The 16,455-nt window shown below is 45.8% G+C and overlaps 1 protein-coding gene across 2 annotated transcripts in view; it reads left to right on the forward strand.

The window, feature by feature from the left end:
• The first annotated feature begins 15,538 nt into the window (after positions 1–15,538).
• NEK9 (NIMA related kinase 9) overlaps positions 15,539–16,455 on the forward strand; it is a 28,941-nt gene continuing 28,024 nt past the window's right edge. For both annotated transcript variants that reach the window (XM_063439815.1, XM_063439816.1), the window contains exon 1: positions 15,539–15,793. In XM_063439815.1, the coding sequence (XP_063295885.1) occupies positions 15,629–15,793 (165 nt within the window). In that variant the 5' untranslated portion in view covers positions 15,539–15,628. The remainder of the gene's footprint in view (positions 15,794–16,455) is intronic.

A 16,455-nucleotide genomic window follows, 5' to 3' on the forward strand; every position in this document is an offset into this window, starting at 1 on the left:
CGGTTAATGGGGCAATTGGGATTATACTGCTGAACTGCACTTTCTTTGATGCTCTACAGACTACCAGTGGAGATATCGGCAAGAACTGTGTTATTAGCAATAATCAGCATGGTTTTATGAAGCACAGGTCATGTCAAACTAACCTAATTGCATTCTACGAAGAAGTAGAAATATAGATCAGGGTGTGGCAGTGGATGTGATCTGCTTGGATTTGGCCAAGGCATTTGATACAATTCCTCACAATAGGTTAGTCTTCAAACTAAAATAAATTGGTCTAGATGAATATTCTTGTTCTTGGGTAGAACGTTGGCTTATGGATAGAGTACAACGAGCTGTCATTAATGGTAACGTTTCAAGCTGGACAAAAGTGGTAAGTGGTGTCCCTCAGGGTTCTGTTTTGGGACCGCTTCTATTTAACATATTTATAAATGATCTTGAAATGGGCATTGAAAGCCATTTATCAGTGTTTGCAGATGACACAAAACTTTGTAAAGTAATAAAATGTGAGCAGGATATTGCTTTGCTGCAGAAGGATTTAGATAAATTGGGGGACTGGGCACTAAAATGGCAGGTAAAATTAAATGTAGAAAAATGCAAAGTTTCCCATTCGGGGTCAAGAATGCACAAGTAACTTACACTCTAAATGGTAGTGAATTAGGGATAACCACACATGAGAAGGATCTGGGAATTGTTATAGACAACAAATTAGGTAGCAATATGCGATGTCAATCTGCAGTTGCTAAGGCCAGTAAGGTTTTGTCATGTTTAAATAGGGGCATAAATTCTCGAGATGAAAATATAATTTTGCCTCTTTATAAATCGCTGGTAAGACACACCTTGAATATGCTGTGCAACTTTGGGCACCTGTTCTAAAGAAGGATATCATGGCACAAGAAAAAGTGCAGAGACAAGCTACAAAATTGATAAAAGGAATGGAGCATTTTAGTTACGAAGAAAGGTTAAAAAATGTAACTCTCTTTAGTTTGGAAAAATGGCGCCTCAGAGGGGATATGATAACATTATACAAATATATTCGGGGCCAGTACAAACCATTATCTGGAAATCTATTCATAAACAGGGCTATACATAGGACACGAGGTCACACATTTAGGCTGGAAGAAAGGAGATTTCATGTAAGGCAAAGAAAAGGTTTTTTTACAGAAAGAGCAATAAGGATATGGAATTCATTGCCTGAAGAGGTGGTTTTATCAGAGTCCATACAGATGTTTAAACTGCAATTGGATAAATACTTACAAAAACATAACATACAGGGATATAATTTCTAATTAGTGGGGTAATAGCTGCTTGATCCAAGGAGACATCTGACTGCCATTTTGGGGTCAAGAAGGAATTTTTTCCTAGTTTGTTGCAAAATTGGAAGTGCTTCAGACTGGGTTTTTTGCCTTCTTTTGGATCAACAGCAAAATCATATGTGAGGAAGGCTGAACTTGATGGACGCAAGTCTCTTTTCAGCTATGTAACTATGTAACAAATTTTTGGGGTCAAAGTTAGAAAAACTGTGTTTTAAAAAAAATGTCATCATATTTTATAAATTTTTTATAGTAAAATATATATGATGAAAATAATAGTATTTTTAGAAAGACCATTTAATGACGAGAAAACCAGTATATAATATGTGTGGGTACAGTAAATGAGTAAGAGGGAAAATACATCAAAACACAAACACTGCAGAAATTTAAAAACAGCCCTGGTCCGTAACGGTAAGAAAATTGAAAAACGGTCTGGTCACTAAGGGGTTAAACTAATCTAGTAGCCAGAAATTAGGGGAGAGAGAGAGAAAGATTGAGTATATATTGCAGGACATTTGATACAATTTTACTTATCAAAATCAATACTGCATAAAATAATCTAGTGTCCATGATTTTAAATCTAGATGAACATCTTTAAAGTGGGGCTGTCACTATAGACCGGGGTAGGGGAACCTTTGGCCCTCCAGATGTTTTGGACTACATCTGCCGTAATGCTCCTACAGCCATAATGCTGGAAAAGCATCAAGGGAGATTTAGTCCAAAACATCTGGAGGGCCGAATGTTCCCCACCCTTGCGATAGAGCTTCTCATGTACCGGTAGATAGAATAACGAGCTATCAATGAGACGTTGTAAGGCCCACTTCGTCTCATGCAGGACCTGTGATCATACTTCATCCTTCCAGTTTGTGAGGGCTTATGCGAACACAAATGTATCATTTAGAAAATGATTGCTTACACTATGCGTAGCTTTAAAGAAAGAATGTGACAGGTATGAAAGCACTATAGCGATCGATTCATTAAATGTCACATTTTACGAAGGATATTTGGCAAACGTCAATCAATTTAGCTTTCTAGAAGTTGTTTTATAAAATTTCTTTCACAGGTTTAAATGCTTAATTAATTGCCGTGAATGGAAACCATGTTGTGAAATTTAAGGAAAAAAATCTCCACCTTCGCTATAGACAACACCCGGCTATTTAACCCCTTAAGGACCAAACTTCTGGAATAAAAGGGAATCATGACATGTCACACATGTCACACATGTCATGTGTCCTTAAGGGGTTAAGCCGAAGTTTTTCAGTTTAACGCAGTTTGGTGTTTAGCGAATAAATCCCTAATGTATGCATATTCAATATCAATGGAGTGCTAACCTAACCTAACTGAGCCGTGAGAAAAATCCATAAATACCTCAACCAATTGGCAGCCACATTTCCTTTCTACAAGGGTAAAACAATGCAGCTATGGAATGAGTAGGGATTGAACGTTGGGGTATCATGGTAGCAGGAGGTGGGGGTAGTGTTATCCCCTGGCCTGTATAAAGGGAATTGGAACAAAATACGTGGAGTTGCTCATGAGGAGCTGAATTTGTCAAGTTGTATGGGGATTTGACCCAATGCTTCTCTATAGCGAGTGTTCAGGGCCTCCATGCAGAGCGTAGAACGTCCCTGTAGTGGCTGCTGGAGTGAATTTACACTGCTCAACATGCAGGGACAGGCTTTTTTCCCCAGAACCACTACATTAAACTGCCTTATAGTGTCCCTGTAAAACTGCCAAATTGAGACAACCTAACATCCTCTATAAATAGGTCTAGACCACAATAGCTGTTATAGATATTTCTTTCTTTTATATATTGTGCCATTCATAAACTATAATGCTGCAGCTATCTGTTGCTGGCATGGTCTTATGGCACCCATCAAATAGCAACTGGGGGCGACTACCACCTCTGCTCTCCCTTTGCCCACCCACTACAATTTCCAGCTGATTAGGGTGTAGTGTCACTATTGGGAACTTATCGTACTGGGCATACCCTGGTCCTTTTATGAATGGGGTGGCACCTCATTATTGCAATATGAATCTAACCATAAAGTATATCGACATAGTAAGCGGCACTTAGTGCTGTAGTAGAATGTAGTGCCAGCGCTTGGGAGTTCCATAGACTTACCATACATTTTTTTTTCAGTCCTCCTTTCAATGCAACAGGCAACATGGGGTAGAAGAAAGAGTCCTTTCCTGATTGTGAGATTGTTATGGGACTCCAAGATGAATTGTTTAAGGGGAGGAATGTTTTGGACCCAGTTACAGGACTGCTAACAATATTATTATTTCTAACATTCAAATGCATGTCCTTGTTATAATTTAGGAATACATTGCACTGTGAGTCATTTAAACTTGTGTTCTTCAACCACTGGTTCGCGTACCAGCGCCGGTCCGCAAGAATTCATTGTCGGTCTGCGAAAGCCGCGAGTGAAAGCTTTTGCTGACCGGCAATAAATTGCCGCGAGATCTTTCCCAGGTGCTATAATCTTACGATCATAGCAGGACCAGAGGGGAGATCTGAGATCTTAAGAGAGCGCTCAGGCGGCTCCAGCATTTAAAGGGGCGGCCGGGCCCCCTGATGGCGGGCCCCCCTCCCGGCCGGGCCCTCGGACCATGTCCGAAGTGCCCGACCGGTCAGTCCGCCCCTGCTCGTGACAGAAAGGTGACATTCATTGGCTATGCGCTAGGGAACCCGTCTCAAGAATTAATGAGGGATACATAAAATAGAAAGGTGAACAGCGCTAAAGATCACAAATTGTACATACGTTTAGTAGAAATACTGGCCAGCGGAGTTATTTAAAAAAAAGGAGAAACAAAGATACAAATAATGGTACAGTATGTATGAACGATATAATTCCACAAGAACAAAGGTGTTATATTCACACTCACACTTTGAGGAGCTATATCAGCTTGGTGTTAAGAGCTTGGACGGAATAATCCCCGTCTATGGATTTCTTGAGGTTCCAGATCGTTGGTGAGTTTATAGGTGTAAGTATTCGTTATATGAAAAACAAGAGTAAAATACGCCACATGGTCTAGTACGTAAATATAAAATATTGTAGTAAGAGTAGATGATCCTACTTACATATACTAGAGCAGTGTTCCCCAACCCCCGGGCCGCGGACCGGTACCGGTCCATGGATCAATGGGTACCGGGCCGCCGACCAAGGAACTTTAATTCCTCCGCAGAGCATTAGCCCTCCGCCGCCCGAGGAACTAATTCCTCCGCAGAGCATTGCGCCCGCCCATTGTGTGACACTGATCCTCCTCCTGGCCAATCAGGGAGCGGGTCCTCCCGCTTCCTGATTGGCCGAAAGGCAAACCCCATGCCATTGGCCGAGGAGAAGGCGCCGCGGACTGAGGACTCGAGGTCGGAGACGCGGGGACTGAAGAGAAGCTGCCGTGAGGTAAGTGCACATACAGTGACAGTGCCATTCTGCCATTTCTGTGAAGTAGCATTTTAGCATCTATCACATTACCCTTCAGTCTTCCACCCCCCGATTTCAAATCATGCCCTCTTTTTTCTAGAATTTTTAGTGGAAATTCTTAAACTTTTTTTTTCCAGAATCTATTTAATGTACATAATGTTTTATGTGCTAAGCATGGAATAGTTAACCCCTCTAGTGATATATATTCATTTAAAAGCCATAGCCTTGGTTACTTTTTAATTTTACGTACTGCTGGTGAAACAATTGTTATATATGTGTATATATGTGAATATGTATATATATGTGAATATGTATATATATATGTGAATATATATGTGTATATATGTATGTGTATATACACACACACACACACACACACACACACATACACACACATACATATATACATATATACACACATATATATATATACATATATACACATATATATACCATACATACTCGAGTATAAGTCGAGTTTTTCAGCACATTTTTTTTGTGCTGAAAAACCCCAACTCGACTTATACTCGAGTCAATGTCTGTATTATGGCAACTTACATTGCCATAATACAGACAATGGGCTGTGTAGGAGGGGGGCTGGCAGGGAGCGTTTACTTACCTCTCCTGCAGCTTCTGTCAGCTCCCTTCTCCTCCGCGCCGGTCCGGTCAGCTCCCTCTGCAAGTCCCAGTGTAAGTCTCGCAAGAGCCGTGGGGTCATAGCGCGGCCGCGAGACTTACAGTGGGACTTGCAGAGGGAGCTGACCTGACCGGCGCGGAGGAGAAGGGAGCTGACAGGAGCTGCAGGAGAGGTAAGTAACCGCTCTCTGCCAGCCCCCCTCCACTGAACTGCCAATGCCACTGGACCACCAGGGAGTGAGAGCCCCCTCCCTACCATGTATCAAGCAGGGAGGGGGGACGAAATTGTTTTTAATAATAATAAAATAATAATACTTAAAAAATAATAATAAAAAAAATATTAAAATAATAATAAATAAAAAAATAATAAAAAATGCCTACCCCCCCACCAAGGCTCTGCAACACATACACAAACACTGCACTCATACACACACACTACACTCATACACACACTTCATTCATTATATACACACACTGTAAATAAATATTCAATTAATATAATTTTTTTAGGATCTAATTTTATTTAGAAATTTACCAGTAGCTGCTGCATTTCCATCCTAGTCTTATACTCGAGTCAATACGTTTTCCCAGTTTTTTTGGGTAAAATTAGGGGCCTCGGCTTATATTCGGGTCGACTTATACTCGAGTATATACGGTATATATGCATCTTCCCAGGTCCCAGCACTCAATGTTCCCGGTCTTTTCTGTGATCCGGTGCAAGTAATCTCTGACCAATGTATAGCGTCCAAGTAGAGAGCACTCTGGAGTCTTAATATTGTATCAAAATAAATACTGCTTTATTGTGCAGAATACAAAAAATGTCGACGTTTCAGTCACAGTAGACTTTTCTCAAGGGTCTTGAGAAAAGTCTACTGTGACTGAAACGTCGACATTTTTTTGTATTCTGCACAATAAAGCAGTATTTATTTTGATACAATATTAAGACTCCAGAGTGCTCTCTACTTGGACGCTATATATATATACACATACACTTTTAACTAAAACTGAAATATACAAGTTTAAATATGTATGTCAAAGTAATTAAACTTACACGATTTTATTGATTCGCGAAGGTCACAAATTAGCAAAAATGAGTATGAAACAGACATCGTTAGAAAGTTTCCTTGGGAAGAAAAAAAGGCCCAGTGAACAGACAGAAGAAGAGCCTTCAACATCAAAGAAACATGCAACTTTTAACAGACAATACCATGAGTCCTATTTGAAATATGGATTTATCGGGACAGGTGATTCCCACGCACCAAAACCGCTCTGCATAGTTTGCGGCGAGAAGCTCTCTAATGAGGCAATGAAACCTTCAAAACTGCTTCGCCACTTGACCGCCAAGCACCCTGGCATAAAAGACAAGCCCCTGGAGTATTTTGAAAGAAAAAAACGGGAGCACGAAGCACAGAAGAAATTTATGAGGGCCACCACATCAATAAAGGAGAATGCACTGAGAGCATCATATTTGGTGGCTAACCGCATTGCTAAGGCTAAAAAGCCATTTACTATCGGTGAAGAATTGATCTTGCCCTCCACTAAAGACATTTGCCGTGAACTTCTAGGAGAGGCTGCTGTGGAAAAGGTAGCACATGTGCCTTTGTCAGCTAGCACTGTGACTAGGCGCATTGAGGAAATAGCCGAAGACATTGAGGCACAATTGTTGGAGAGGATTAATACATCACCGTGGTATGCACTCCAGGTTGACGAATCTACAGATATCGACAACAAGGCACTACTACTTGTTTATGTGCGATATCTATATCAGGAGGATGTGCATGAGGATTTGTTATGTGCACTATCTTTGCCAACCAACACCACAGGAGCAGAACTGTTCAAGTCACTGGATGGTTATATATCAGGAAAACTGAAATGGTCCTTTTGTGTCAGCATATGCACAGACGGAGCTGCTGCCATGACCGGACGACTGTCTGGTTTAACTGCTCGGATTAAGGAGGTTGCACCTGAGAGTGAATCTACGCATTGTCTCATTCACAGGGAAATGCTGGCAAGCCGAAAAATGTCACCGGAATTTAACAGCGTATTGATGGATGTCGTTAAAGTTATTAACCACATCAAAGCACACGCACTGAACTCGCGCCTGTTTGAGCAGCTTTGTGAGGAGATGGACGCAGAGTACAGATGCCTTCTCTTATACACAGAAATAAGATGGTTATCCAGAGGAAAATCGCTAACCAGAGTATTTGAATTACGAGAGCCATTGCAAAGATTTCTCTCAGAAAAGAAGTCACCGCTGGCAGCACATTTCAGTGACAAGGTATGGGTTGCAAAACTGGCTTACCTGTGTGACATATTCAGCCTGCTCAATGAACTCAATCTGGGCCTTCAGGGGAAAATGACAACTGTTTTCAAGTTGTCAGACAAAGTAGCTGCATTTAAAGCCAAACTGGAGTTGTGGGGACGGCGCGTGAACAGAGGCATTTTGGACATGTTTCAGACATTAGCGGGGATTGTAGGTGAGACTGAGCTTGAACATTCATTCTGCCAGTTGGTGCACGATCACCTGTCTTTGCTTTTAAAAGAGTTTGAGCGCTACTTCCCAACCACAAAAGACCCACGAACTGGTAAGGAATGGATCCGCGACCCATTTGCAAACAAATCAGGCGAATCTAGCATGTCTATGCAAGAAGAAGAACAACTGCTGGAGATTGCAAATGACGGTGGCCTTAAAACTACGTTCGAGACAACAACTCTGCCGGTGTTCTGGATTAAAGTCATGGCGGAATACCCTGAGATTGCCACCACAGCACTTAAATCCCTATTGCCATTTCCGACAACCTATCTGTGTGAAGCGGGGTTTTCTGCAGTGACGGCAACCAAAACAAAACAGCGGAATAAACTGGACATAAGCAACACACTTCGGGTGTCATTGTCTCCTATTACCCCCAGATGGAACCGTCTCGTTGCAAAGAAACAAGCTCAGGGTTCTCATTGATTTGGCATTCTAGTGAGTTAAATAAAATAAATCACTTTATATTAATTTTTTTGGTGTAGCTGTATTTTATTTTGAAGGCATTTTTAAATACAATTAAATTAAAATTATTAAATCAAAACAAGCGGGCCACGGAAAAATTATCAAACGTTTACCGGTCCGCGGCGATAAAAAGGTTGGGGAGCACTGTACTAGAGCAACGACCTGCTCTAGTTTGGAGAATTTCGGGTGGAATAATCCCCACCTCGGGATATAGTGGACCCAGGTATAGCAGCAAAGCAGTATTAAATAGGAAGGAGGACAAAAAAAAATATGACTGGATGGTTTAAAAATTATATATACTTTAATACAATAAGTAAAAAGTGAATAATACACTATAAAACCAGTCCTGTATAAAAGTCCAAAATTCTTCCTCACTTGACGCGTTTCGCCGAAGCTTTCTCAAAAGTGAATGCTTGCTGCTTGGGGTCCTTGAGATTATATACCTTCTCTGATGATGAAAATCGATTCTGCTGTGCATATTTCCTCATTTCCTGTTTTCAGCAAGATAGCATAGACAATGAGGGATACAAGCTGGGATGCTGCTGTAGTGTTGTTATTTTAGTATTAGTTAACTTGTGTAATGTGAGGTGTTGCATAAGTAGTCCATAAAACAGGTAATTGTCACCAGGAGCGAGGTTCGGCTGTGAGGCCTGTGGAATGTCCAGAGAGGATCAGCCGATACCCATCGGATGCTGGATACTGTCCGGGTAGGAACGATGGGTCCTCCGGTCTTGTGAGGTAAGTCTCTGTAAGTGCGTACCTTGGTGGCATGTCAAAATTTGGGGGGTATGCGTTCCTCCGGCATGTGTTGCCGCCCGTTTGAGGGTTCTCCCGACTGGTTTGTAGATGCTCGGTCCTCTTAATAGGGTTTGTGTAGTCCCGGTCGGGGTTCCCTCTGCTTGGTGTGGACGCTGGCTGTTTCTTTTCCCGAGTGGTCGGACTGTTGCTGCCACCATGTTAGTCTTCGTGCTTTGCCGCCTACTCGAATGGTCAAGGTGGACTGTGCCCCACCGAGGCCTATGCTGGGCCTTGGCGAGCGGGCTGGGTAACTGATGGCGTTTGCTCGCATTTTGCCCCAGGACCTTGGTAGTCTGTTTCGGGCTTCGTTCGCCGTTGGCGGGATTCCATGCTGGTTTCGTGGCAGCCTGTCTCCGGTGCCCGCTCGTCTTGGGAGAGGAGTCTGGGGGGACAGTTAGGTCTCGTGTTGTGCCGTCGGGTGGGAGCGCCTGTACTGGTGGCCACATAAGCGCCTCTAGCTTCTGCAAGAAAGCTATGAAGATGCCATTGAGTCGGCGTTCTGTGTCCTCCCTGGCGTTGCACCTGGCTGCGGTGTGTAAGTCGTCCGCCATTTTACAAGCATCTTTAGTGTCTTCCTCACTTTGTGTTTGCTCCGCTTGAGTACCCTTAGTCGGGGGGATTATAAGTGGGTGGCCCGGGATAACCCCCACTGGGCCAAAGGGGGGGGGGAACGAGGGCTCCTATTTGAGTTTCTGACCTTTCTTGGCGGCAGGAGAGCGGCCGTCTCTCCCGTGTTCACCATGCTGGTAGGCGTACCGATTGGATCTTTGCTTGCCGGGTATCATTTTGTGCGGCTCGTTGTCCCCTTGCGTTGCGTGACCTTTGTGTTGCCTCGTTATTAGTTTATTTTCCGTTTATTTTCCGTTTATCGGTCTTCTTGTGCCGGAGCTAGTGAGGCATGCGTCCTCTTAGTTCCGTGGCCAGGCCCCGCCCCCGATCCCATGTCATTTTAACACAATTCTCAGCATGTCAGAGCGAGCACATGTGCTCAGTATACTCACCTTCCGCCTCACTGTAAAGTGCAGGGAGACGGATCAGTGCTGATCCTGTCCCCTGTGTAAAAAAAAATAAAGTTTTAATAAAATCCCACCCCCCGTTACCCATTTTAATAAAAAATTAACCCCTTCCCTGCCAATTGATCACTGACTACAGTGATCAATTCCCAGGGATTACATTTTACTGTCATCTGATTTTTTTTTAACCCCTGAGGGTTAATTCTTTTTTTTTTTTACCCTCAGGGGTTAAATTTATTTTATTAATTAATTTAAATATTTTAAAATTATATATTTAGCTAACTGGGGTGGGTGGAAGTTAGTGGGGAATTTGGGGATTTGGAGTTAGGCTAACTAGGGGTTAACGTAAAAAATAAAAAAAATAAGCTTTAAAAATTACTTTTTAAAAAAAAGTTTTAATAACGTTTAAGTAAAAAATAAAAAAAAGACACCCCCATTTACCCAGTCCAAATAAAAATTAACCCCTTCCCTGCCAGTCGATCACTGCCTACAGTGATCAAAATACAGATCACAGTATCATACTGTGATCTAATTTGTTTTAACCCCTGAGGATTAACGTTTATTTATTTATTAACTCTCAGGGGTTCAATTTATTTAATTAATTTAAATATTTTATAATTATATATTTTGCTAGCTGGGTTGGGTGGGAGTTATGGGAAAATTGGGAATTTACGGTTAGTGCTGCTTACTGCTAGTTAGGTGTTAACGGTAAAAAAAAGCTTCAAAAATGTTAAATCTGTAAAAAAAAAAAGTTTTAAGAAAGTTTAGGAAAGTTTGAAAAAATAATAAGCAAAACAAAAGTTTAAAAACTAGTTTAAAAAAGTAAAAAAATACATTTAAAAAATGCTCATTACCACTACATCTGGAACAAACTAGAGAAAAAATGATCCCACGCTAAGGTTCAAAATATGCCTTTTGAATTACCCCAGGGTGTATTCTTTAATAAATAGTGTGACGAGAGCAATCTCGCCACATTGCATTGGAGAAGCCTGATTGCCCGCCTGCTGCCTTTGGACTATGGACCAGACTTTAACCCCTTAAGGACACATGACGTGTGTGACACGTCATGATTCCCTTTTATTCCAGAAGTTTGGTCCTTAAGGGGTTAAAAGACTTATTTTCCCTGCAGAAAGGCTTATTCGTGCCTTTCTGCCGGGGTGTTCGGTAGATTTTATCTACCAAACAAACTACCGAAGGAGCGACCACCTGGGAGCTGGAGTGTGCCGCCAATTTACCTCCCTGAAGCTGCGGTTAACTGCAGCTTAATTGACGAATGCAGGGTGGTCTTTGTTCGTTTACCGAACACGTGGCGGCGGCCATTTTAGAAGTCCCGAGCGGCCAGCGGTGTTCAGAGCTTGAACTATGGAACTAAAGACGGACACTTATTTGCACGAACACCGCTGAGCCGTCCGCTTCCGGAGCAGCTCTGGTCACCCCCGCTGCCAGACAACCCAAATATGAAACGCCGAACACAAAAACCTGACAGAGACATAGGAGCTATGCTCCAGAAACCCGCAGCCCTGAAGACACCAATAGCGGAGGCCGCCTACGCCACAGCGATGCCACTCTCGAGAACCGAGAGCAGAGACACGGAAACCGGGCAATCACCCCACCTGAGACATCCCTAAGCCTACAGCAGGAGGACAGCATGGCACCGACAACTAAAGGTGACCTCAAATTACTCCTCGCAGACCTCCACAAAATGATGCCTTTTGAAATACCCTGGGATGTCTTCTTTAAGAAATGGTATGCCTTTATGGTGTAGTTGTAATATGTAGCCTGCTCAAGTGCTCCAAAGTGGAACACGGACACATCAAAACCCTCCATGAAAATTCACACTTAAAAGTGTAAACTTGTCACATCTCTTTTACAGCACTGTAACTTCACAAAATATTGCCAAAGACATACAACGGGGGTGTCATTTTACTCAGATGACTTAGCTGAGCATAATTTGGGGGGTTTGAACTTAGTGGCACATATGAAATGTAAAAAATGCCCAAAATAGTTTTTTACCACATACTTTGGCATATATTGGTGAAAAAATGGGGGCATGTTAAGGCACAATATGCACCATTTGAGATACCCTGGAGTGTCTACTTTTACAAATGGTAGGCCTTTGTGGGGTTTTTTTGAACAGTCAAACTGTTATAATACCCCAAATGGAAGCATTGGCTCATTAAATCCGTCTCTCAAAATTCTACTGTGAATACTGAAATGGATAGGTCTCATATATGGCACTGTAGCTGCACGAAATAGCGCCAAAGACATACAATGGGGGTGTCATTTTACTCAGCAGATGTAACTGAATACAAAATAAAACTTTGTACAGGAATAGCACACACCAACTTTACAAAATACACATGAGAAGTTCTTTGTTATCAGTTTGCGTGCCAAAAACCAAAAAAACCTAAATTTTACTCCAATATTTACCAGAGATTGGTGGTGAAATGACTACGTAGAAAGTGTAAAAACAACCTTAGGTAAATAGCCTGTGGTGTCTACTTTATATAAATATATACTTTTGTGTGGCAATTTTGTTTTATTTTATGGCTATTAAGCTTACAAGACAAACATAAAAGTTTATTTTACTCCTTGTGCTTTGTGACCTGTAACTACCAAAAAAAAAACTTTAAATCCCAGACACATTATATATTCTGTAAATCAGAACAACTAAATGAATTTATTTTTAATTACTTTCCTTAACCTGCACTAATTAGGCACACATTATTATTGCAAATACTGTAAAAAAAAAAAAAAACCTATGTTTTTTTATTTGTTTTGCATTTTTCTGTATTTTTTTTATAATAAATAAGCATTTATATATATATATATATATATGTTATATCAAATTAAAGCCCTTTCTGTCCTTTAAAAAACAGTATATAATATGCGTCGGTGCAATAAACGAGAGAGATGCAAATTGCAGTTGAACGCAAACAGCAAGAAAATGCAAAAATTGCTTGTGTAATTAAGCGTAAGACAAGCTTCTGAAGGGGTTAAATAATCAAGCATATTATGTTTTTCCACTTATTTAGTAGATTTTTGTTTATCACTTTGGGTTACTATTTTTATTCTTAAAAGTTCCAATTTCATGCTTTTCTAGGCAAATTAATAAACCTGTATACTTTTATAGCTGAATTTCAGCAAACTTAGTTTGTGAGTAATTTCATCCACATGATAAGTTATTGTAAGGATAACATAGAATAGACTTAGCTTATAGCGCCTCCTGCAGGATATTAGATATATCTAATATAAACCTGTGAGCAATATGATGTTTATCTCATTGCTCTTTGTAAAGCCTATTCCGTAAGCACATCTTAATCTCAGTCCCCGTTGCAGTTAATACAATGGAATTCTACAGCCTGAAATATGTGAATGTCAAATTATTCATGTTCGGACAGAAAGTTCTTTAAAATATGTATGTCAGCTACCCGAGGAAAGCACAAAACATGTCGAAACTTGAAGCAGAAGGGTAATACAGTATACAGAGAGCGTGCGATCCACTAACATGGGACAAATGAAGATTCAGAAATGTCATCTCATCCTACTAATTGCAACTTCTGCTACAACATGCAGATAGGGGGCGGGGGGCTGAATTTAACAAAACATATGAAGCCATAGCTTTGTTTTATTTAATCCACACGCAGCACTCTCAGCCAATCACTGCCATCCAGGGTAGACAGAATTGACAATGATATTGTGCAATATCAAGGAAATTTGGGAAAGGCAGCCTCTGGGGACAGCCATGACATCTAATAAACAGTTGGTGTCCATAGACTCAGCGTCATATGTACACTGTAATCATTCAAGGAACTATAGTGGTTATGGTACATAGTGTCTTTTGAAATCAGGGATGCAGCAAAGTATGTAGTTATAGTAAAAAAAAACCACAGGTAATTATTAAGGACAAGAGGCCCCAACTTCCAGTCCTCTGGGTCCTGAGACTCCCTGCCCCCCCCCCCCCCCCCCCCCGGCTCCATCTCCCAGACCCCCTGAGACTCCCTGTCCCCCAGCTTCATCTCCCACACCCCTGAGACTCCCTGCCCCCCCCCGCCCCCCCCCCCCCAGGCTTCATGTCCCAGACCCCAGAGACTCCCTGTCCCCCCCCGGCTCCATCTCCCAGCCCCCTGAGACTCCCTGTCCCCCCCCATCTCCCAGACCCCCTGAGACTCCCTGTCCCCCAGCTTCATCTCCCCCCCCCCCGAGACTCCCTGTCCCCCCTGTCCCCCGCCCCCCCGGCTCCATCTCCCAGCCCCCCGATACTCCCTGTCCCCCCCCCCCGAGACTCCCTGTCCCCCCCCAGGCTTCATGTCCCAGACCCCCGAAACTCTCTGTCCCCCCCCGCTCCATCTCCCCGTCCCCCCCCCCGCTCCATCTCCCCGTCCCCCCCCGCTCCATCTCCCCGTCCCCCCCCCATCTCCCAGCCCCCCCACGCTCCATCTCCCAGTCCCCCCCCGCTCCATCTCCCAGTCCCCCCCCCCGCTCCATCTCCCAGTCCCCCCCCCCGCTCCATCTCCCAGTCCCCCCCCCCGCTCCATCTCCCAGTCCCCCCCCCCCGCTCCATCTCCCAGTCCCCCCCCCCGCTCCATCTCCCAGTCCCCCCCCGCTCCATCTCCCAGTCCCCCCCCGCTCCATCTCCCAGTCCCCCCCCCCCGCTCCATCTCCCAGTCCCCCCCCCCGCTCCATCTCCCAGTCCCCCCCCCCGCTCCATCTCCCAGTCCCCCCCCCCCCGCTCCATCTCCCAGTCCCCCCCCCCCCCGCTCCATCTCCCAGTCCCCCCCCCCCCCGCTCCATCTCCCAGTCCCCCCCCCCCCCCGCTCCATCTCCCAGTCCCCCCCCCGCTCCATCTCCCAGTCCCCCCCCCCCCCCGCTCCATCTCCCAGTCCCCCCCCCCCCCGCTCCATCTCCCAGTCCCCCCCCCCCCGCTCCATCTCCCAGTCCCCCCCCCCCCCATCTCCCAGTCCCCCCCCCCCCGCTCCATCTCCCAGTCCCCCCCCCCCCGCTCCATCTCCCAGTCCCCCCCCCCCCCGCTCCATCTCCCAGTCCCCCCCCCCCCGCTCCATCTCCCAGTCCCCCCCCCCCCCCCGCTCCATCTCCCAGTCCCCCCCCCCCCCCGCTCCATCTCCCAGTCCCCCCCCCCCCCCCGCTCCCCCCCCGCTCCATCTCCCAGTCCCCCCCCCCCCCGCTCCATCTCCCAGTCCCCCCCCCCCCGCTCCATCTCCCAGTCCCCCCCCCCCCCCGTTCCATCTCCCAGTCCCCCCCCCCCCCGCTCCATCTCCCAGTCCCCCCCCCCCCCGTTCCATCTCCCAGTCCCCCCCCCCCCCGCTCCATCTCCCAGTCCCCCCGTTCCCATTGCCCGGTTCCAAGATGGCGGCCGGTGGGAGCGCGGGGTCAGCGGTTCCGGTTCACGGTCGGAGCAAGATGGCGCCGAGCAGCCGCTGAGGATCCGCCATGTCTGCCCTGGGCTGCTATGACCGACACTGCGACTCCATCAACTCGGACTTCGGGGACTCGGTGCGGAGCTGCGGGCCGGAGCAGGAGGAGCTGCACTACATCCCCATCCGGGTCCTGGGACACGGGGCCTACGGGGAGGCCACCCTCTACCGCCGGACCGAGGCCAGTACCTACCTACCGAGACAGCCACCCACTGACCGAGACACCGAGACAGCCAGCCGCCGACCGAGACAGCCAGCCGCCGACCGAGACAGCCAGCCGCCGACCGAGACAGCCAGCCGCCGACCGAGACAGCCACCCACTGACCGAGACACCGAGACAGCCAGCCGCCGACCGAGACAGCCAGCCGCCGACCGAGACAGCCAGCCGCCGACCGAGACAGCCAGCCGCCGACCGAGACAGCCACCCGCCTACCGAGACAGCCAGCCACCTACCGAGACAGCCAGCCACCTACCGAGACAGCCAGCCACCTACCGAGACAGCCACCCGCCTACCGAGACAGCCACCCACTGACCGAGACACCGAGACAGCCAGCCGCCGACCGAGACAGCCAGCCGCCGACCGAGACAGCCAGCCGCCGACCGAGACAGCCAGCCGCCGACCGAGACAGCCAGCCGCCGACCGAGACAGCCAGCCGCCGACCGAGACAGCCACCCGCCTACCGAGACAGCCAGCCACCTACCGAGACAGCCACCCGCCTACCGAGACAGCCACCCGCCTACCGAGACAGCCACCCACTGACCGAGACACCGAGACAGCCACCCGCCGACCGAGACAGCCACCCGCCGACCGAGACAGCCAGCCGCCGACCGAGACAGCCAGCC

The sequence above is a fragment of the Pelobates fuscus genome, chromosome 13, assembly GCF_036172605.1.
Source record: "Pelobates fuscus isolate aPelFus1 chromosome 13, aPelFus1.pri, whole genome shotgun sequence".
NCBI classification, from domain to species: domain Eukaryota; kingdom Metazoa; phylum Chordata; class Amphibia; order Anura; family Pelobatidae; genus Pelobates; species Pelobates fuscus.